This window comes from Alligator mississippiensis, chromosome 4, assembly GCF_030867095.1.
Source record: "Alligator mississippiensis isolate rAllMis1 chromosome 4, rAllMis1, whole genome shotgun sequence".
Lineage (NCBI taxonomy): Eukaryota > Metazoa > Chordata > Crocodylia > Alligatoridae > Alligator > Alligator mississippiensis.
This window is the reverse complement of record NC_081827.1, coordinates 159,306,758-159,329,540: the sequence shown is the minus strand read 5'-3', so window position 1 is coordinate 159,329,540 and position 22,783 is coordinate 159,306,758. Positions and strand designations below refer to the sequence as shown.

The 22,783-nt window shown below is 53.3% G+C and overlaps 1 protein-coding gene across 2 annotated transcripts; it reads left to right on the top strand.

Annotated features, from left to right (window-relative positions):
• Positions 1–593: 593 nt before the first annotated feature.
• Positions 594–21,827, top strand: RUNDC3A (RUN domain containing 3A). Of its 2 annotated transcripts, XM_019501004.2 has the most exons (12): positions 663–752; positions 2,792–4,320; positions 10,743–10,858; positions 11,231–11,364; positions 11,849–11,934; positions 12,792–12,881; positions 14,715–14,795; positions 16,395–16,560; positions 17,237–17,394; positions 17,779–17,916; positions 19,880–19,986; positions 20,680–21,827. In XM_019501004.2, the coding sequence occupies exons 2-12, from the start codon at positions 4,241–4,243 to the stop codon at positions 20,820–20,822; spliced, it is 1,299 nt and encodes a 432-aa protein (XP_019356549.1). In that variant the 5' UTR covers positions 663–752; positions 2,792–4,240; the 3' UTR covers positions 20,823–21,827. The 2 variants fall into 2 exon arrangements, with proteins under 2 accessions (XP_014464675.1, XP_019356549.1); XM_014609189.3 differs by lacking the exon at positions 2,792–4,320 and having other exon boundaries at positions 594–752.
• Positions 21,828–22,783: the final 956 nt, after the last annotated feature.

Below are 22,783 nucleotides of genomic sequence, written 5' to 3'. Positions count from 1 at the left end.
TCTCATCCAAATCCCCCAGGAGCCAAACTTGATATGAATCTGAGCTGACACAATCCCTGCTCCTAACCCTCTCTCTCAAGGCCCCGGCCTGGGATGGAGCCCTGCAACACAGAGACACCCCCACAGAGAGTTCTGCTTGGGGAACAAAAATGTCTCTCCATTCCTTGAAAGACCGTCCCCTGGCAGAGCGCATCCTGTTCCCGTGAGAGGCACAGGGACCAACTGCCTCCCCGATCTCCTCTTCTTTGCTCCATCCCCACCACTGCTGGCTTCTGCCCTTCCCTAGCCCTGCCTGTGGGCTGTCAATTCCTGCGAGCACGTCACCGGTGGAGGGCTGGCCTCCCCACAGGAGGAGGGGAAGGGATTTGTTCAGCATCAGCACCAGCACCAGGGAGAGCTCCCTTTTTTTGTATTTCTACCCCCCCCTTTTTTTTTTTTAAATTTAATTCACACCATCAGCTGGGGAAGAGTGTGGAGGGGGCTGGAGCAGATCTTAGGGGGGAGGTGGGGGAGAGAGAAAGACAACATTTTACAGTGATCAGATTTGTTTGTGGGGGGGAGCAATTTTGTATTTTGGGTGCAGGGGCGGGGAGGAGTGGGGGCAGGGAGAAATTGGCTGGAGGTTCTGGATCGCCCCTGCTCTGGATGGAATCGAGTTGTATCCAGTCTGCCATGGCTCTGGGGCTCTCCTCCAAGAAAGCATCTTCCAGGAACATTGCAGTGGAAAGGAAGAATCTCATCACCGTCTGCAGGTTGGGGCTGGCTGCATCTTTTGCTCAGGGTGTCTGGGAAGGAGGGAGCGGGGACCTATACTCCCTGGACATCCTAAGATCGAGATGGGTGGGGGGAATGAGACAGAGTGGAAAAAAAGGTGAGGTGGAAGCATGGAATGGGGCAGGACATGGGGGTGGGGGGATGGAAGAGATGGATGTGGAGGAAATGTGATGGAACTGAGGGCTGGGAGGGGGTGAGATAGAGGGATGTTTTGGATCCTGCCAGCTGTGCCTTCAAGGCAGGGATATTTTTTGTGGGGACCTGCATTTTGCGGGGAGGGTGACAGCCGGAAACCTGAACAGCAGGATTGCAGGGAGGGGCTGGGGAGAATGGAGATGAATGGAAGGGGCTGCAGGGGAGGCTGGCTGAGGATTGCCCTGCTGCACTCAGAAGGGAGGCCAGTGCCATCACAGCAAGCATCGCCCTACTGTTGATTGCTAGCACCCAGGCTGTGGGGATGGGGGTGATGCAGGGGGCAGGGTGGGTGGGGGTTGTGGAAGGGGGACACTGGCAGGGTGCATAATGCTGTGCATGAGACTAATGAACAGAGTCCCAGGGTGCTCTGGCAACACAAATAAATAACAGCAATACTGATGACATCATTAATTATTGTGGCTGGGAGCAGTGGAAGAAGGTGACGGAGGAGGGAAATAGCTTATGGAGGGGATAGAGGCTGCAGGGGAGGGGCTTTTCCTGTTTTTGCTCCCTCCACCCCCCAACACCCACCCATCCAGTTCACCCTGGAGCTGAGTGGGAGGGGGACTTTGCTAAGGAACAGAGCAGAGACCCAGGCTGCCCAGGTGTGGGGACCAGGAAATGACGTCATGGCAGGCCTGGCTCAAGCATGTTGTTGGGTGGGGGCAGGGGTTGTCATAGCAACATCCTTACCAGGCAGACACCCCCCCTCCCCCCCAACACACACACACACACACATTGAGTGCAAGGTGCGGTGCTGCAAGGACCGGGGGGGGAGGGGGGGGTTCCTTGTGCCTGGTTGCTGCTTGCTGGGTGGGAATAAAGAAATCATTGTGGCACAGAGTAGACATATCCATGGAGCAGGGCTGTACCAGGACAGATTCGGCCCTCAGTGACACTGTGATGTGGTCTGGCCTCAACATGAGGGGCTGAGGAGGCTCGTGGTGGAGGGAGCGCTAAACCGGCTTTGCTGGTGGTGTGTATGCCAGGTGGGGTGTGTGCCAGGCCTGGGGAAGCTGGCTTGAGGACTGGACTTAGCTCTCTGTGACCCTTAGACGTGGACCGGCCTTGGCTCCTGGCAACCTAGCATGCAGGCCAGACCTTGCATTTGGTGGCATGGCACGTGGGCCAGACTCCATTCTCGGTGACACCGCAGCATGGACTGGACTCTCGGCCATGCCAGGGTACAATGGCATTGCCCCAGGAAGGCATTATTGCAAAGGTCCCATGTTTGTAATGGGGCTGAGACCCATACACCCTTTATGCAGGGGGCAAGGCATGATTTTCTCCCCTCAGGATCTCCCAGATGCCCCTCCTAGCCAGTGCACATTACTGAGAGGGAGATAGCGAAGGCCAGAAGGCCAGAAGCTCCAGCGTGACCCCCTCCAATGCTTCCATTCACCCCCACCCCAGCAATCCTCACCCTGTAGGAATTAGCAGAGGGAGCCCCATGCTAGGCAAGTTTGTGGACATTGACATGGACAGTTTGTTGGCTGAGACTGGCTCCAATGGAATTGTTACACCAGAGGCCTTTCCAGACTGGAGAGACTGGAAGAGACTGGGAAGGACCCACAGCCGAGCTTGGCATGTGGTCTGCAATCCAAGCAGCCCTTCATTTCAGCGGGAGCTGTGTACTATAGGAATGGCCCGTATTCAGTACCATTGATGCTGGTGGTGCTACAGGAAAGAGGGGTGCCCACACCCCAGGTAACATGGAGAAGCCCCAAACACACCTCCTCAGTGAAGGAGAGGTGCAAGGCACTGAATCAGGCAAAGCCCTGAGTATTGAAGCCTTCATATTGATCTTCCTCTTCCCTTGCAGAAGGGATGGCTCTTCCTGTGCCTTGCCTCATGGAAAACTTGGTGCCTGGTCCCATCAGATTGTGCAGGAAGAGAGCGGAGAGACCCCAGCCAGAGAATGAAGGAGGAGGACAGCTGCAATGTGCATGTTCAAAGTGTCTGCCTGCCCTCTCAGGTGCTTGTCTGCTCCCCACTATTTGGGTAGCGAGCACTTCACATCCTTTGATGTGTTCAGCTTTACAGCTCTCCTGCAGAGCAGGCCTGAGACACTATTCCCATTCTACAAATGGCAAACTGAAACAGAGAAAAGCTAAGGTGACTCACTCCAGGCCTTGGGACCCCACTCCCAAAAGATGTGTGGCTTGGGGCAGAGGATGCTGAAAGCAGGACACATGAGAGCTACTTGGAGTGTTTCTGAGCATTTCTGAGCATGCTCTTGTCCTTAAACAAGAAGGGCCAGTAAGAGTGGAGATGCTATGAAATGGAAAATACTCCAGGGCCTAAAGAGCAGGTATCTACCTCTGAGACATACTCACTGTATGAGCACCTTGTGAACCTAGGGCTGAGCAGATCACTAGACCCCACTACCAAAAGATGTGTGGCTTGGGGCAGAGGATGCTGAAAGCAGGACAAATGAGAGCTGCTTGGGATGCCCAGACGCTCAAATGCACAGACACTCAGCTGCACCACTTGGGAGCATGCCAGAGTGGACATGCCCATCACTGTGTTGGAGTGTTTCTGAGCGTGCTCTTTTCCTTGAACAAGGAAGGGTCAGTAAGAGTGGAGATACTATGAACTGAGCAAAGCTTTGGCTGGTCCTCTTGGGGGAACAACATGCTTTGCTGGGAAAGAGGACCCACAATGCTGTTCATGTAGCACCGTCCTGATCTTCTGTGCAGTGTTTTCAACTGAGCCCTGGATCCTGTTCCCAGCTCTGGCACTGGACTGTTGTGAGACTTTGGGCAAAAAACTAACCCTTGGCTTCATTAGTTTTGATTGCAAACTCATTGCAGATGGGAGATGAACTGTCTCTTACCTTGGGCCTGTGCAGTACCTAGCACAATGTGAACTAAATTCCACCAAGAGAGTCCTTGCTGTACTGTCTTCTTGTCAGCAAAGAGAGAGCTCCTCCTACCCAGAGTCCCACAGTGGAGCTTTGTGCATAGCATGGTGCCCCTGACTGACAGGGAAAGGAAACAAACCCTGGATCTTATATTTTTAATGGGCAAATGCACCATCAGATAATGGATTGTGATTCCTTTGTGTTTTCCAAGAATGACTTCAGTGCCGCCACTTTGCAAAAGGCTTGGTAAATCTCATCTCCTTCCCAGCAGCAATGAACAGCTAGAGTCAAAAGCATGAACACCTACAGTCAATACCTGCTCATTACTCAGGCTATGAAAGGGCTACTCCCTGGCATCAAGCTCTTCTGCAATCTGTGGGGCATTGGGATGATATCACTGCCTGAGTCATGGTTACGTGTCACTGTATTCCTTGGTCCTGGGTTCCAGAGCTCCAAATCAGCAAAATGCTTCAAGCACTGATCTCAAGGTATGGAAAAGATGGATGGTGCTAGGCTGGAACTAAGGATTATTCAGGACTGAGGCTGGAACTCAAGAGAGCTAAACTCAGAGACATGTGCCCTGTGGGACCCTAAATCATAGAAGCATAGATAATTGGAGTTGGAAGGGGCCTCAGGAGGTCATCTAGTCCAACCCCCTGCTCAAAGCAGGACCATCCCCAAATATATCAGCCTGGCCAAGGCTTTTTGTATAGCCAGGTCTTAAAAATCTCCAAGGATGGAGATTTCACAACCTCTCTGTGTAACCTGTTCCAATGTTTTACTACCCTCCTAGTGAGAAAGTTTTTCCTAATATCTAACCTAAGCTTCCCATGCTGCAACTGAAGACCATTGCTCCTTGTTCTGCCAGAACTGAGAACAGTCTAGCTCCATCCTCTTGGAAACCACACTTCAAGTAGTTGAAGGCTGTTATTAAATACCCCCCTCAGTCTTCTCTTCTCTAGACTAAATAAGCCTACTTCCCTCAGCCTTTCTTTAGAAGTCATGTGCACCAGCCCCCTAACCATTTTCATTGCCCGCTGCTAGATAACTTGTCCACATCCTTTCTGTAGCGGGGGCCCAAAACTGGATACAGTACTCCACATGTAGCCTCACCAGTGCTGCACAGAGGGGAAGAATCACTTCCCCCGATCTGCTGGCAACACTCCTACTAACGCAGCCCAGTATGCTGTTAGCCTTCTTTGTAACAAGGGCAAAGTCATAATCAGTTTATTGTCCACTGTAACCCCCAGGTCCTTTTCTGCAGTGCTGCTGCCCGGCCAGTCAGCCCCCAGCTTGTACTGGCGGATGGGATTGTTCCGTCCTAAGTGTAGGTCCTTGTTGAACCTCATGAAATCTCTTTTGGTCCAATCTTCCAATTTGTTGAGGTCTCTCTGAATCCTAGCCCTACACTCCAGTATATCTACTACTCCCCTCAGCTTGGTGTCATCTGCAAACTTGCTTCCATCCCATCTTCCAGGTCATTGCTGAAGGTACTGAGCAAAACCAGCCCCAGGACCAACCCCTGGGGTACTCCACTGGATACTGGCTGCCAACTAGACAATGAGCCATCAACTACTACCCTCTGGGCCTGATGATCCAGCCACCTTACAGACCATTCATCTAACCCATACTTCTTTAGCTTGCTTGAAGGAATGTTGTGGGAGATCATATCAAAAGCCTTGCTAAAGTCAAGGTATATCATGTCCACTGCTCTGCCTGCATCCACAGGGCCAGATATCTCATCTAGAAGGCAATCAGGTTGGTGACCTGCCCTTGGTGCATCCATGCTGATTGTGCCTAATCACCTTCTCCTCCATGTGCTTAGAAATGGATTCCTTGAGGATCTGCTCCATGATTTTTCCAGGGACTGAGGTGACCCTGACATTCCCACCTGGATCTTGAGGCTGAGGTCAATTAAAACTAAATGTATGTTCAGATGCTTGGCTAAGAGGGCACTGGAGGTAAGCATGCATTGGACCTCAGTGTACACTGAGTGATATGCTGAGTTAGCCCCAAATCACAAGTTTTTATCACTTGTGTGAAATGAGGCTTTGATTTTGCCCACCAGGAGCCATCTGCCTGTATCAGACCCAGTGTCCTGTCTCAGACAGTTGGTCCCAGCTGCTTTGGAGAAAGGTACAAGAAAGTCCCTAGTGCACAGGTGCCAAATAACGCAGCCTCATAAGGGTCTCAGTCTAACCTCCAATGGTTAGAGATGGGTTCAGGGCCTCCTGGTCTCATTAACAGTTGTAACTCTGGTCTTCTAGTTAGCCAGAGAAGCACTTGGTCCCTCTTGAAATCTTGCTAAATTTCCTGGGGCAGCGAGTCCTACTGATGAATCATGAGTTCAGGGGCAACCAGTGGGAGGAAGGAAAGAAATATATCTCTTTTTTCAGGTTTGGAATTTATCTCATGATCTCTTCTTTCTGAGACAGCAAGAACAAAAGCCCTAGCCCTGCCTTTTCCAGGGTGCTCCTTATTTTATATGTGCATTGCTACATTTCCTCTGATTTCTTCCCTCCTGAGAGAAGGTAAATCCCGACATTCCCTAGTGCCTCCTGGGTGCCCTGCTATGATCCCTCCATGCAGCAGATGGAGTGCCCAGTGCTACACACGGCCTCTACTCAATCCCCAATCTTACCTGCATGGTCATTCTTCTCATATTAATCTCCCTTCCATTTCTAATGCATCCCAATATTACACTTACTTTTTAGGGTGTGTCTGCACTTGGAGCCATCTCCACTGATGGCCAGACTGACCCCTGCACTGGGATGATGGAGATAAATTAAATTCCTGCAGATCTGGTTGGGCTTGGGCAATTCTTTTGCATCTGACAACTCTGAGCTTCACCTGTCAATATGCTACCTACTCCATCTACCAAGATTAGGTCACCCTGAAGCCTTCCCACCCTTCTCTGGACCTGACTGGCCTAAATGCTGATGTCCTCTGCAGGTACTGGTAATCAGTGCTCCACTCCTCACTTCCAGATTATTAATGCGGTCCTCAACAGGGGATCCAGCAGGGCATCCTGAGATTCCTGCTGTCTGACCTTGGCTGTAATGGAAATCATCTATTCCTGTCCTGCGTCCTGCCTCCTAGCGGATTCTGATCCATAATAATGCTCTGTCTCTCACCATGTGACAACTCTATCTCTTTAAAAGCTGATAGGGGTCTTGCAGAAAGCCTTTCCAAAAGTCCAGCTAAATCAGGTCAAATACTTCTCCTTTATGGGCATGCTCAAAGGATTCTAAGAGATTAATCAGATGTGGTTTTCCTGTGCAGAAGCCCTGGTGGCTAGCTGCAGCCAGGCCTTTACACTTTACTCCTGCAAGATACTCCATTGGTTTCAATAGGTGTTCTCACACACCTCCCACAAAGCACCCAGCCTCCACCTCTGATATTGCAAGTCGATCCTAGCACTAGCTCCCTCCTTCTGACTGCATGGTGCCCCACTGACTCTCCCAGGTGTAGGGATCTGCTTCCAGACCTCCATTAGCTGTGCAGGAGTAGCTGGCTGTTATTCTCATGAGGGACATAAAATCACAGCACTCTGATGATGACATGACAGTTACATAATTACAGGGTGCTACCAGTCACTTAACATTGCTTCCAGCTGCTGGGGGATGTGGCATGTTATTTTGCTGCTTTGAATTGTTTCAGATTTTCAATCTCTATACCCTCCAGGCCCTGGCCCCATCTTTGGGAGATGATTAGAGCAGGAGAGAAATGGGCTTTATCATCTGACAGCTCTCATTCCCCTGCTTCACCTGTGGCGGCTTAGGGTATTCTTGGTGCCTTTGACCATGTGCCATGTAGTTGTGTGACAGGGCTGACTGTGTAGTTTTAGCAATAGGTTAAACCGAGGCTGTTCAGCTTCCAAGTGGCTGGGGGTTGGCTTCTGGCATGGGCCAGCTCAGCAAGGGCTGCACACCTCAGGGGCTGCACTAGTACAAGCCACAGGCGTCCAGGCCTCACTCTCTCCTGCTGCACCATGTGGGTTGGTAGCCCCTGCTTCATCCCCCTTACTGCACTGTGCCACCTGACCCTCCTGGGCTGGAGCAGGAAGCAAAAGTTTAAGGAAGGAGGGGACCCCAGCTGCAGCAGCTATCAGAATGATAAGAGGAGTGGCAGCTGGGTAAAGCCTGGGGGTGCACATTATCCCTTTGCGATCGGTTGGACAGCCCTGGGTTAGATGAGCACTTGTATGGGATGATTTGGATAGGGATGATCCTGCCTTGAGCAGAGGGTTGGACTAGATGACCTCCGGAAGTCCCTTCCAGAATGAATTTTCTATGCATGTATGATCTCAGGTCTGTGGTTTCCTGTGGTACCTGGGTCACAGCAGCAGCCTCCTGCTATGAGGTTGAACAGGCTGAGATGAAAAGCTTCCTTGTCAAATCCAGTCAGCTGTTCTATTTCCACTCACCCCCTCTCCACTTCCCTACCCAAATATATTTCAGCTGCCTGATGTCTTCACTCTGGGCAGGGGGTGGGGAGAGGCAAACCTTTCTGGTCTAGCAAGTGGCTTCCTGAGTAGGCTCCCTGTGAGATGAAAGCACAGGCTGCCTTCTGAAAAGCACAAAGACAAGAGGGTCAGCAAAGGGTAGGGTGGTTTAGGAAGAACTGCTGTACAGTTAAAGCCCTAGACTAAGTTACAAGAAACCTGAATTCAATGCTTGGCTCTGCTACTGACTCCCCATGTGCCCTTGGTCAAGTCCTTATGCTTTTCTCACAGGGATTAAGAATACTTCCACCTTCCTGAAGCAGGGACTGTGCATGTACAGTGCCTAGAGATGAGGGCCCCCACAGCACTACAGGATGCTTCTATAACATAGCTAACAATCTTCCATGTGAAAGGAGAGGGTAGCCTCACTGGCCCTTTACAAAAGCCTCTGTTTCATGTGAATTGAGTGGCCCGTTGTAATGTATCACACGCTTTGCCTTTGAAACTCTTGCTGTGTGAGATCTCTGGGTGAACTAAACCCAGGGCCTCTGCTTTTAAAAGCTTAGACATGCAAGCGGGTGAGTGTTGCACCTGTGAGAGCAGCTAAAACAAATGCAGTAATAGCAACACTATAGCCAGCTGTGCGACAGCCCGTTTCAACCTGGAGAGCCCACAGTGCTTTAAAGCTTCATAAGCATGTTTGACTACTTTGACTGTCCTTCTTTGCAAATAGATAAACTGAGGCACAAAGAGATGTAAGAAATTTGCCCACAGCCACACAGGGAGCCAGGACAAGCTGGAAATAGAACCCCAGAGTCTCGGTCTGAGTCTCTGATTCCCAAAGCACATTTTCCCATGTCTGCAAGCAGAACCCACACCCCGAATTCCAGTTTCCTACTCTCATCACCAGTCCACGCTCCCTTCCCAGAGATAAAGAAAGAACCCAGGTGTCCTGAATTCGGAGCTGATAGGGCAGAAGCTCTAGCGCCATTGCCTCTCTCCCGTGCTGGGCCTGTGCCTAAAACAGCAGGTCAGCCAGTCGTCTCTCCCTTGCAAAATCATTTTGATTCAGAGCTTAATTGGCAACTGTCTGGACAAAACCCAGCTCGGGGCTTGAAATGTCAGTGACTTCATCTAAAACCAAACTCCCCAGCTCCTCCCTCCTCCTGCCCCAGGGGGATGTGGTCATGATTCCACTTGCTCTCTGCTGACAAACAGGGCTCTGAACAGGCTGCAGGACAGCTGGGTGCGTAGGTGTCTGAAGAGCTGCCTGGAAACAGCAGATGCCAGTGTGTGGGGAGCATGGAGAAGCAGCGAAGAGAGGAGGCAGGAGAGCCTGTGCTGGCAAAGCCATGTTTCTAATCACTGGCTTCCATTTTGTGAGTGCCCAGGAAGACCAGGGAGCTAACATGACCCCAGTCACCCACAGGAATACAAGCAGAACTTGTCTGTTAAAACAAAAGCACCTGTATTCACTTCCACGCACTGGGAGGGAGTGTGATTTAGTGATGAGGATAGGGGAGGAGGCTGCAGAACTCCTGGCTTCCATTTCTTTGTCCCACTGCTTCTGATTGCAGTGCCTCAGTTTCCCTGTCTGTCTTTCCATTTAGTGATGAGGATAAGGGAACTCCTGGCTTCCATTTCTTTGTCCCACTGCTTCCCACTGCAGTGCCTGAAATGTTTCCCTGTCTGTGAATTAAGGCTCTTCGTATAGGCCCACCTCAGTCTGCAGTTTCATTCTCTAATGACCATGAAGAACTTTGCTTACCAGCTTGGGAGGCTGTCATATCTGCACACAGATGACATTTGTTCCTTGGTCTCTATGATACAGTGCATGGTAGATTTCTTCCTGCAAGGGAATCTCAGCACAGACTCCACGGTGCTTATGACCATGATGGGCATGTGAGGAGGAGGGGGTGTGGGGCCGGTGACTCTCAGAGAGTATGTAACCTCATGAAGACTGTGAATCACTAGGACAGCTATGGCAGTGGGTAGGGACAGGTCCGCATTGTGCTAGGCACTGGACAAGCACGCTATGAGAGCCAGCACTTGTCCTACAGGGGCAGAAGGAGACACAGGGGTAGCTCGCTCTCAGAACACTTTCCCCCAGTAGGGTGCCATGGAGGTGAGCCTTACTGTGTCCATTATACAGAATGGGAACTTGATTTACTTAAGGTCATGCAGGAAGCCATGGCAGAGCCAGAGCCAAACCCTAGCCTCCTGTATCCCAATCCAGTGATGCACTAACTGCCTGCCTGCCTGCCCAGCCAAAGGCCATTTGGCAGGCTTGGACAGGCAACCTGGATCTCCTGTGACCAGGTGCATATGCCCAACTACACAGCTGCTCCTCCCTGCCACCCCTCAGTCAGGGCGCCCCCAGTAGGCAGAGCTCTTCTGTCTCCCACTCCCTCCTTGGTCTCTCCCCTGCTCTGTGCCCCTGGCTGTAATGTTGATCTTCCTCCTTAGGTTTTCTGTGAAAACCCTTCTGGAGAAATACACCACAGAGCCCATTGACGACTCATCAGAAGAGTTTGTCAACTTTGCTGCCATCCTTGAGCAGATTCTGAGTCACCGCTTTAAAGGTACTAGCGGTGCCGTGGCACGGGTGCCGGGTGGGGTTCTGTTCATGGCATGCATGTGCTTGGCGTTCTGTGTATGTATGCACACATCTACGGGAGACATGCATGTGTATCTACACTTGCCGTACTCCTGAGTCTGCATATGGGCACGTGTACCTGTGCATGTATATGTGCGTGCAGACATGTACACCTATTGAATGCATGGAAGGACATGCATGCATGTGTGTATAGCTGTTGAATGCATGTCTGTGTGCAGTTACTGTGCAGGCAGATGCTGCCAAGGGTGCCCATGGTCTTCAGCATGGCTGAGGTGTAAGGCAGGCACATTGGACTCTCCTCACTGGAGCCCCTGCATGTTTGCCCACTCTGACGCAGGTCCTGTCAGCTGGTTCAGCTCCGATGGGCAGCGCGGCTTCTGGGATTACATCCGCCTGGCCTGCAGCAAGGTTCCCAACAACTGCGTCAGTAGCATCGAGAACATGGAGAACATCAGCACTTCCAGGGCTAAGGTCAGGAAGGGCCCCAGGGCATGCAGCTCCCCACCCCCTGTCTAACCCAGCAACCCAGGCAGGTCCTGTAAGGGGAGGAGGGAGCCAGTAGGCACCAAGGGGACAGAGAGTCAGTGCAGGGGGAGGGGAGGTGCAAAGGCCCCTACCAGCCCTAGCAGACAGGAAACAAAAGTCATCATGGCTTTCCCCCTGGCCCCAGAAACTCTCAGGTATGTGACTGAAGGGAGTGAGGGGCAGGGCTTTGCCTCCAAAAGCTGCCCATAAAGCAAAACATTTCAAGAGTGACAGCTAGTCTGGAAGCTCTTGGTCCCTGCCACAGGGGCCCCTGAGTTTCCCCACAGTCCAAGGGAGATGGTGCCTAGACACTATGGCAACAGACACCCTGGGGTAAGACAGGCAAGTAGATGGATATGGAAGCTGAAGCCGTTCCCAGCGCCCGGGAGCGAGCGTTCCACTGTCTGCGCCCGTGGCTTCTCTGTTGCAGGGCCGGGCCTGGATCCGCGTGGCACTGATGGAGAAACGAATGTCAGAGTACATTGCCACAGCCCTGCGGGACACCAGAACCACCAGGTGAGCAGGATGGACTACAGGGGTCACTTCCATCTACCACAGATCACAAGCGGGTGGCAGGGGTAGCTTTTTGTAGAGACTACAAATCCCATCATACCATGCTCTGTAGATTCTGCTTGTGTGGTCCAGCCTTTGGAGTGAAGGAGGCTCCCCTTCCCCCTTCTTATTCCCTCCCTGCCACAGCCCACACATGCCCTGAATGGGGCATGTGTGCTCATGAAAATGTTCAATGCCTGTGAGTGGCTTACCCACCTGTGTGGCACGCGGCTCTCTGGGAGCACTAGACAGCACATCACACTGCAGCACCTTGTACGTTTGCAGTAGATTTCTCCAGTTAAGAGGATGAGCATGTACAAGCATGCATTTGGGTGTGGCTGTGTGTAAGAGTGCAAACATGTGTGAGAGTGCATGTGTACACACATGCATTTGTGTGAGCATTCATGTGTGCATAAGGGTGTAAACATATGTATACCAGAGTATGCATAAAAGTTCAGACGTGCATGTATGTCAGTGTACATGTAAGCCCCTAGTAACAGTGCGGGTGCCTGTAAGCATGTATAGGTGTCTGTAAGCATGTATGTGTGCAAGCATGCATGCATGTGTGTGCAAGCATGTGTGTATGAGTGCATGTGTTCATGTGAAACTCCTTGGGGCAGTATGCTTGTGCATCTCATGGAAAGGCTGCACACTTGCATTTGTATGTGTGTGAGTGTGAATATACCCCTGAGACCAGGTGGGGGCAGGGATCCCAGTGCATGGTTGTGTCCTGGTGGAAATCTGTCTCATGTTGATGTGGGAGGCATGTATCCCTCCTTCCCCTTCCCTGCAGCACTCACAGCACCTGTCCCTCCCCACAGACGGTTTTATGATGATGGGGCCATCATGCTGCGGGAGGAGTCCACGGTGCTCACTGGGATGCTCATCGGACTCAGTGCCATTGACTTCAGGTAGGAGTAAAGGCTTTCCCCTGGTCCCATGTTCCTGGCAGTACCATTGAAGAACCTGCTGTGCCAATAGCTGCTGCTGAAAGCTGGGGTTCTGGATACCCAGAGTAACTGAGAAGAAGGCAGGGACAGGGCACATGTCTCACAGCTAAGTCCAAGGAGTCAGATCCCCCCCACTGGCCCCAGGCTCTCAGTGACTCTCTGCCTGGTCTCTTTGCCCAGCTAGCCCCAGTTCTCCCCTTGCACTCTGGCTTCTCATCACACCTGTGTACCTGAACTCCTTCCCAAACATTTCACTGATTCCCAGTCTCCTTGCCCAGTTAGTCCCAGCCTCCTCATCTCCCAGTCTCTGTCTCTGTCTCCCTACCTCAGCTCTCAGCCCAAGGGTCCCTCTTCCCCCACTCTCCAGACCCAGCCACTTTCATTCCCACCAGCTCCCTGTCCCACTTTACTTGTTTTCCCCTTCCCCCACCAATTCTGCTCCCCAGTGCTTTCATATCAGCCATTATCCTCTGGCAAGCTACCAGACAAGGATGGAGTGGAGGCCCTGAGAGCACAGAGAGCCTGGCTCCCTGTTTTATGGCCAGATGCTTGAACCCAAAGCCGCCATTGGAAGGAAAGTCCTGCACAGCCCCCAGCTGGAGTATGCAGGGTGGGGATGAGATTTCTGGATGACTAAACTGCTGCTGTCCCAGAAATCTCTATTGGGTCTATGTGATGGTGTTTTCTCAAGGGTGAAACATGGGTAGATTTTTATGGGGAGGGCCTAAGGGGCATTCCTGGAAATGGCCGAGCCCCTTCAGGCTGAAGTTGCCCAAGAGAAAAGAAAAGCAAGGAGCTTGTGGCAGACACTTCGAGCAGAGGGGATTCCAGCCTGGCCATTAAAGTTTTGCCAAGTTGGAAATGACTGAAAACAGGCTAGTAATTGGATCATAGGATCACAGGAAAGCAGGGCTGGAAGGGACCTTATGAGGCCATCTAGTTCAGCCCCCTGCTTAGCGCAGGGTCCTCCCAGAATAAACCATCCCACCTAAGTATCTAACCTTCTCTTGAAAACTTCCAGGGATGGAGACTCCACAACTCCTGTAGGTAGCCTGTTCCAATGCCTGACCACCGTCTAGTCAAAAAGTTCTTCCTAAACTTTCACTTGGGCCCCCTTCATCTGCATCTGCCCCATCTATAACAAGAAAATCAGCCTTGTTCCTTACATGGTCTCAGCCCCACAGCCAAGAGCTCTGCCCAGCCCCCTACCCTGGGCTAGCTGCTATGAAATGAGGAAATGCTACATGTGTGAGGACCACCCATGCCAGTATACCCATCAGAGGCATGCTCCAGCACCCCCACAGCCACTGATTTCACACAGTCTGATACAGTGCCTCCAGCTGGGAGAGGCTGGATTGCAATAGTCAGTGCTAGTGCTCATAAAGCAGGGGCGGGCAAAATGCGCCCCGAGGGCTGGATGTGGCCTGCCAGGCCATTCTATCTGGCCCACAGGGCCCCTGAAAAAATTTAGAAAATTAATATTTATCTGCCCTGGGCTGCCTGTCATGCAGCCCTTGATGGCTTGCCAAAACTCAGTAAGCGGCCCTCTGCCCAAAATAATTGCCCGCCCCTCTCATAAAGGCTCCTGCACTGCTCCTCTTATTGGTAAAGGCTGGGACTGCAGGAGCAGGGGGTTCTCCGGCTGCCTTCAGGCCTGCTCCTTCCCCTTGGCAGGTGGGGTTAGGGGTAGAGTTAGATCCGTAGCAAAATGTTCCCAGCTCACAGCTGGCAGCTCTGGGGCCTGGGTAATCAATCCATTTTCCTTGAATCTCCTTTTCACCTTGTTTCTTTCAGTTTCTGCCTGAAGGGGGAAGTAATGGATGGAAAAAGCCCCGTGGTCATTGACTATACCCCGTACCTGAAGTTTACACAGAGGTAACCCACAACTCACTGGGACCTGAGGATTCAGTATGTGTCATCCGCAGTCTGCTTGTGGGAGGCAGTGCCTAGGAGCTCAGCACCCTCAGGCTTTGGGGTTCAGTACCTAGTAACCGGACCCTTACTGGGTGTGTCAAGCCACACCGAGAGAGGCAGCCCCTGCCTTCAAGTGCTTGCTGCTGAAACAGACAGGGGCAGGAAGGGGTTTGCCCATACCATGCCAGTGGCAGAGCGTAGGTAGGAGGGCTCCAGAGCGCCAGGCAGAGACCATTGCCCACCAGAACATGCTGCTCATCACGGGACAGGCTGGGCAGCAGCAGCAGCTTCTCCCTCTCATGGATTCCTCGTCTCTGTGATATTTCACAATGGCTGGCATGCTACAGCCCTTGGCATCATTATGTATTGAGACTGTGCTCCATGGAGGAAGGTAGGGTAGCTCAGGCTTTGCCCATGGGTTCAAGTTCCAGCTCTATCACTAGGTGACCTTGAGAAGTCACTTTACCCTTCCATGGGCCTCAGCTTTCCCTCCTGTAAAATGAAGGCAGTGGTACTGACTTCCTTTGTGCAGCATTGGTGGTAAAAGCTGGGAGCTATTGTTCCTGCCTGACACGTTCAGCTGGGCAAGCCCCAAAATGCAGCAAGGAGGCTGTACAGTGATGTAGCTGCATTGTGCAGTAACCCCTCTATAAGATTATTCTTTCCAACCCTGGGGGCCTGGCCACTCTTCTTCCTGCTGAGAATTCTGGGTATTGTAGTCCAGTTTGGGGTACAAAGGCATGATGTCTCTTGCATTAGCCTGGCAGGCCAAAGGCTCTGTGCACCTGTTCTTACACGGTTGCCACATATGTGCCCACAAGTTGAGGAGGGGCTGAGCATGACATAGGGGTTGCAAATACTGACAAGGACAGTGAAATAATCCCAAGGATAGGGCTGCAGAGTAGAAAAACCTGAGCTAGTATATCTCAGGCAGATATCATTTGAGACTGATACTGAGGGGCAGATGGAAACAGGAGCTTACAGCAAGCACTAAGTGAATACAAGGTATGCAAACCAGACACCATTTAGCTACACAATGGTAGCAATGAAGTGAGCTCCTGGTGCAGGGGCTGCTTGCTGCAGTGTGTTTATACAGCACCTACCACAACCTAGCTGCAGTCTGTGCTGGCCTCAGGCACCAGGCTAATAAACTAGGCTGTTACTACAGTAGAGCTGACAGACCCTTGAGAGGGAAGATGGGGGAGCTGACACCTTCCGTATACAGTGCCTAGCTCTGTGCACTCCAAGACCAGAGGCATCCACTTATTAAAACCACTGCTGCCGTGAGACAGGTTGAAAGGGCTGATTGGAAAGAGCACTCAAGATCTTGTACACACAGGCAGAGCAGACAGGGCCCTAGTTTATACAGGTCTTAATGCAGAACAGGGCCTCAGGCTGTCTCTGGCCCTGCCGGGATCAGATCGTCTACCCACTGTGGTACCCAACCCCAATGAATCAGGGACACACTACTGTGTCCTGGGTATCTTTGCCTCTCTGCTCCCCAGGCTCCATTTCAGGCAGGTGCTATCTCCTCCCTCTGAGTCCCTCTTCTTCTGGTAGCTACGACTACCTAAGCGATGAGGAGGACCGCAGGAGCATGGAAAGCAGCACAAGCGAGGAGAGCTCTCCTGACCACCCCTACCTGCCACTGGTCACGGATGATGACAGCTGGTACAACAAGTGGCGGAAGATGGAGCAGAAGTTCCGTATTGTGTATGCACAGAAGGTACCTGGGCATCTGGGCTGGGCAGGGGGCCTCACTGGGCTGAGGGGGGGCAGTTTTGGGGTGAATTCCCCCTTCATAATACTCAGGCCCACATACTCAGTGTTCACCCCCTGCACCGCAATGAGAGCTCCGAAGATATGGACCCCTATCCTATGCATTCCTCTGCCCTCCTGTGGCACTTCTGCCTGGGCAGAACTGGCCATGGTGGAGGGGCAGGCAGCCATGTATTTCTTGTGCCCTGCCACCCTCCAAGGCCGAGCATCTCATTGGCAGCCCTTAGGTTCCTGGTTGTGCTGCCCTGTGAGCCAAACTACATCTAACAGCACCAGGCACCCTGCTGGCCCCATGTTCCCTTCCCTCTCCCCTGCTTCAGCCTTTCCAGGCCTGGCACATGGGGGTACAGCCCCCAGTCCCTGGGGAACAAGAGGTTTTGTCCCATATAGGCCATGGTCTTCACCCTCTTCTTTGGATGCCCCTACTGGGGTGCTCCTGAATGTGTCCTCTGTGTGCCTGTTCCCTGGCATGGCTGGGCCAGGCCATGCATCCAGGCATGAGCAGCTTGCTGCAGCCAGTGTGAGGGATCTTGGGGCATCACATCCTGCTGGCACCAAGCCCTTCCAGACAGGGTGAGTGGAATTAGCCAGTCCCTGGAGGGCTGAGCTCTGTCTATACCCAGGGGTACCTGGAAGAACTGGTGCGTCTCAGGGAGTCCCAGCTGAAGGACCTAGAAGCAGAGAACAAGCGTCTGCAGATGAGGCTGGAGGAGGTGAAGGTGCAAAACCACCAGGAGAAGAGGGAGCTGGAGGGCATCATCTTGGAACTGCAGGAGCAGCTGTGAGTCCAGCCAACATCCCTCCCTGCCCACCCCTAGCTCACTGCCCCACACCAAGGGAGCTTTCTCCCCAGAGCCCAATGGCCTATATTCAGGTTGCACCTTCCTATGCCCTCTACCTCATCCCACCACAGGCTCTTTGTATCCCTCTCCTTCAACCTGTCCTGTCCAAAGCAGAGCAGTTATGATCCCCTCACAGTCCCAGAGCCCCTGTGCCCCACCCTAGGGGGCTGCCTGTGGTTCCTGATGAGTTAATTCCTCCCCATACTGTGACTGGGTCCTGCTGGGGGGAAGAAGGTGGGAGGACCCTCCTGCCCATGTCCTGCACTGCCTGGCTGCATGAACCCCTCCCTCACCAGCCTTCCCTTTTCCTGCCCTGCCTCCAGGACGGGCCTGATCCCCTGCGAGAATGCACAACTGGTCCAGCTCTCCAAGGAGATGATCACGCCCTTGGTGAACCAGTGGCCCTCGTTGGGAACCCTCAACGGAAATGACCGTGGGTCAGACACCAAGCTGTACAGAAGGTAAATCCTTGGGGAGGAGGCCTGGATCCACCCAGAGTCTGAGCCAGGGCAGGGAGCCCTTTAGATCAGCAGGATGTGGTGCCCAGGGAGGCAGAGGCCTAAAGGCAGACATAGCCTGGAGCCTCCTACAAAGCCCCTGGACTCCCACCAGGCAGCTGCCCTGGCCCTCCCAAGCTGGAAGGTGAAGCAGGAGTCTTGTGTGCAGGAGCATCCAGATAGCAGGCCATGGGAGATCTGGCTGTGAGGAGCTAAGAGATGGGAGATGCACAAGAAAAGGGAACACATGGTCTCTGGAGCCCTCCAGGTCTCAGGGCAAGCATCTGTTCAGGCTGATTTAGATTTACCTGCCCCGCATGGTCCTGACAACAGTGTGAAACCTCATGGGTAGGGGCGGGGGGGGAGCAGGTTGGGTATAGGGCCCAGAGACAGCAGCTCTAGGTCCTGCTAGCACAGGAAAGAATCAGCTTCCCAGGTGAGGGGCAGGTTGGCTTGCTCCAGGGTCCCTCCCCTTGAGGGAGCCCTCCAAGGCTGGACACCCAGGGGACAGGTGCCTTCTGAACATGATAGAGTCCTGGGTTGCTAGGCCAGAAGGGACCATTCCCAGCATCCAGACTAACCTCCTGCCTACCAGGGGCAGAGATTTCCCAGTCATTGCTGCATGAAGCCTGCAGTTGGGGGTGGAGTTAGAGTTAGCCAGTCTCCATTTAGGGACTTCAGGTGATGGGAATTCACTGCACCTCTGCTAAGGCATTCCAGCCATTAACTACCCTTTTAAAAAGGTGTGTGATGGGTAGATGGGTGTTTGGGCTTACATGGTGCACTAGATAGGTAGGTAGGCAGATAAGCAGCTGGGTAGATGGGTTGATACAGATATTGTAGAAGGTACCCAGCTCCCAGTACATCTTTCCTCTGAGACTGAAGGGGTCATCACCCCCACTGTCACCCCCACTCCCACTTGTTTCCCTGCCCTTCACCATGTCTGGCCAGCCGTTTGCTGCAGGGGAAGAGGAGGGAAGGGCTGGGTAATCACAAATTGCTGTAGCAACCTCACCCTCCAGCTATAAGTGGTTCTTATCTGGTGGGGAAGATACCACAATGATGGTTTCAGCCCAGGTGGTTTTACTGACCTAGTAGGGGAGACCCTCTTCTTCTCAGCCTTGAATGACTTGGTGAAGTTGAGAGTAGAGATCTGTCCCTTGCACTGCAGGCAGGCCCCCCCTGTGAGAGTCTGCTAAAGCCTCCCAGTTGGAGGATCTCAGCTACACAATTTATGGTGATGGGGAATTGCTCTTGAGCTTTCCCTCGAGCTTACTCCTACAGCCTTTTGGCTAGGGACAAGTGAGACTTGTGGGGCATCCAAACTCCAAGGCCTCTGGGCTTGGGGCTTGCACATAGGACGCCTGCCATGGATTTGGGAGTATCTGAAGTCCCAAGCTGAAGAGTATGGGAGGGAGGATACTTGTCAGAGGTAGCATCTCAGACTTTAACAATTGAGGGATTGCTAGAATTTGGAATTGATTTGGCTGATCTGGCCCAAGATATAGAATTAAAAAAAAAAAAAGTGGTTCCATGCCTCCTCAGTAACAGAGTCTCTGGGTATGGCCCATCTACACTGAGGTGAAGTTAAACCTGCAAGCAGCTCCCTTTGCAGTCTGTGGGATGACACAGGTTTAACTTTACACATGTACTTAAGTGCTGCTTGGATTGGTGCCCACGTGTGGGTTGCACCATTGATCCCTGCAGCTGTGCAACACCTGGTTGTGCTGGGGCCCCTCTGCTAGTGAACTGAAACTCCCCAAGCAATTCTCTCAGCACAGAGGAGCCTGAAGGAATTCCCACTGACAGTGGGTATTTGCCAGTAGCAGGCCAAGTACGTGGGGTCTGAACATCAACCCACAGATCTAAACATCACAAGGGGTTGGTCCTTGCTGTGCCATGATTAACGAAGTGTTGTCTCCCACAGGCACAGCTTCATGAGCACAGACCAGCTGTCAGCAGAGATCAGCCTGAGCTCCGACTCCCAGAGGCTGGGGGAAGGCAAACGTGAAGGAGAGCCCTGGGGGCCACTGGGTGAGACCCTGGGGACACTGGGCTGGAAGGCAGTGATTGCCTGTGAGACACGTGAGTGGGACTGAGGTTGCAGCCAGGGCCGGCCCACCCTATGCTGCAGAACCTGTGGCCACGGGAGGCCCCGCAGCCAAGGGGTCCCCTTCGGCTGCTTGCCACCCATCACATCCCTGCCGCTGCCACTGGCTTCTTTGCATCAGGGGGCCCCAAAACTCTATTGTGCAGGGGGCCCCCCAAAATTGTGGGCCCGCCCTGGTTGCAGCACCTGTCAGTGGGGGGGGGAGCCTGAGAAGGGCTTGGAGAATCTCAGGGGCAAACCCAGGCTTAGAACCTGGAACGTCTGGCTCCCCGTCGCCTGCTCTAACCACCCACCCACACCCTAAAATGATGGGCCAGGGTGTCGCTGTAACGCTGCACGCTTTCTGGCTGGAGGGCATTACAATGCAGTCTAGCAGTTAGACTGGAGGATGGGAAACAGGACTCCTGGGGTCTGCTCCTACCTCTTGGTGGGAGTGAGGTCTAATGATCAGAGCTAAGGACTGGCTGTCAGGACTCCTGGGTTCCCAGCTCCCCCACTGACAACTGTGGGTGGCTCACTTTGTCCAGCCTCCTGGTCTGGGGGGTCGCCAGCAGCTGCCTTGAGTTGAGGGTTCCCTGCTCTGACTTGCACTCTGTTGCTTCCCCTTTGCCCTCCAGGGAAGGACCCCACGCCATCCATGCTGGGGCTCTGCGGCTCCCTGGCCTCCCTCCCGAGCTGCAAGTCCCTGGCCAGCCTGAAATCCAATGAATGCCTGGTGAGCGACAGCAATGAAGCCAGCCCTACCCACAGCCCCAGCTGAGAGGCCGTGCGGCGCTGGGGAGTGGAGGCTGCTGGAAGGAGGCGAGCTGAGGAAACCCCGCCATCTCATGCTGAGGGGACTGACGCCACAGCCACCAGGACCTTACTGCCCCTGTGGGGGCCGCCCCCAGCTGAACCACTGCATTTTCATGGACACAGGCCCATTCCTCATGAGGGACGTGTCGCCCAGGGCAGAACCTCATCCACTCGTACAGTCGGACAGATGCCCGAGCGCTTTGCAAACGTGCTGTATATACTGCAATGGCTTCACCAGACTGCTGAAAGGCAGCCACCTCTGGGGTGGAACGAGGCAGCTGTTTAAGTGCTGTGTTGCACAGCTATCCAAGCATGAGAAGGGGCGCAGGGTCCTGCATCTGACTGAACGGGGTGGGGGTCAAAACATAACTTGCCTCCTCCCCCCTTAGGGATTTGTCCCTCATGGCGAGCACTCACTCTGCTGGGCGGGAGGGATGGGGGTGGGATACTGGCTGCTGGAGTCACAGGCTCCCTCTGTTATAATGCCCCCATCCCAGGAACTTGGTTGTTGCTGCTGCTGAACCCTCCTTCCAGGACATTGCATGGCCTCCGCCACACGCATATTAGGGCTGGGATGTGCAGCCTAGGCTGGGGGAGCTGTCAGAGACTCCCACCTGCTCCCCCACAGCCCCCCATCATGGTCTTCATCTCTTGCTGCCTCTGACCACCAGCCTCACCAGCCAGGGAGTCTGTTCCTTCCTGCTTGGGTTTTGCTCGCCCTCTAGTGCCTGGCTGGCAGCACCGCCCTGCTGGGTGACAGGGTCCCAGCCGCTCCCCCTTTCAGGCCCCCTGTGCAGGAGCCTGCTGCTTCCCCCCGTCCTTCGCTGCTCAATCCCCCCACACAGCCATGCCGTGCAAGCGCTGATGGGGAGAATGCCCCCCCACCCAACATCCCCTGCCATATTTTTCTTTTTTTAGCCCCAGCTGCTGGGGAAGCCCTGTCATGGAAACAATAAATGCAGAGACATGAGCTGGTGTGATGCCGCGTGGGGAGGAGCTGGACGTCACCCACCGCTGAGTGTTGCAAAAGCCCCGCTGAGGAGCCCCAGCTCTCGCAGACCGAGACCATAGCTCCAGCTGCAGCAGTGCACACGTTTCAGCCCCTGCTGTTAGCCACAATGGCAGCCATGGCAGGGTTGCAGGCCCTAAGCCTGTGAGCCTCCTCATGGCAGAGCTGACCAGGGCTCCCATAGGCAACCCCGGAACCAGGGGATCATGGGGTTTTCAAAACTAAAAACATAAAAGTCACAGAAGTCAATGGCTAAGGGATCAGGAGTGGCACTGTATTGGGGGGGGGTACCCCACACTTCCTAGCCTGTAATCAGGTCTGGGCTCTTGTACCTTCATGTACCAAGAGCTCATTGGGGCAATGAGGAACCTTGGCTCCCCTACTCCTACTCCCAGTCCTATCCCAAGATGGGCCTGTGCTGCTGCTGCTTTCAGAAGCCCGGCTAATTGCCCCAGGGCTGGACTCCCCACACAAACACTGCCCACAAGCCATTTGGGTTTGCATGCCCCAGGGAATTCAAGCTCTGGGAGGAGGGGGTGGTCTCATTTGAAATCAGCCATACACTCAGGCAACATGGAAGGATGTGGATTGCTGCGGCCTGCAGTTCAGGCCCTTCACAGCCCACCCTGCCTAGTACTGGATGGTCTCCACACTTGCTTCTCAAAGTACTGTGTGGTCACATCTGGTCAAGTTCTCATGGTAAGACCTTAGCCAGGCCTTGCTGAGACCAGGCCTGTAGAATACCCCATATGCTTTGGTGATGCCCGGTCGCCTTTCTTAGCTTGGCCCCAGCCCCAGCTGAAACAACAGGCATGCTTTTGCAGGCCCATGCATCATTCTCACAAGCTCTCAAAGGCAAGGAACCGTAGCCCCATGGTACCATTGCAGTGCTGGGAACCACTTGGATTCTCTTCTAG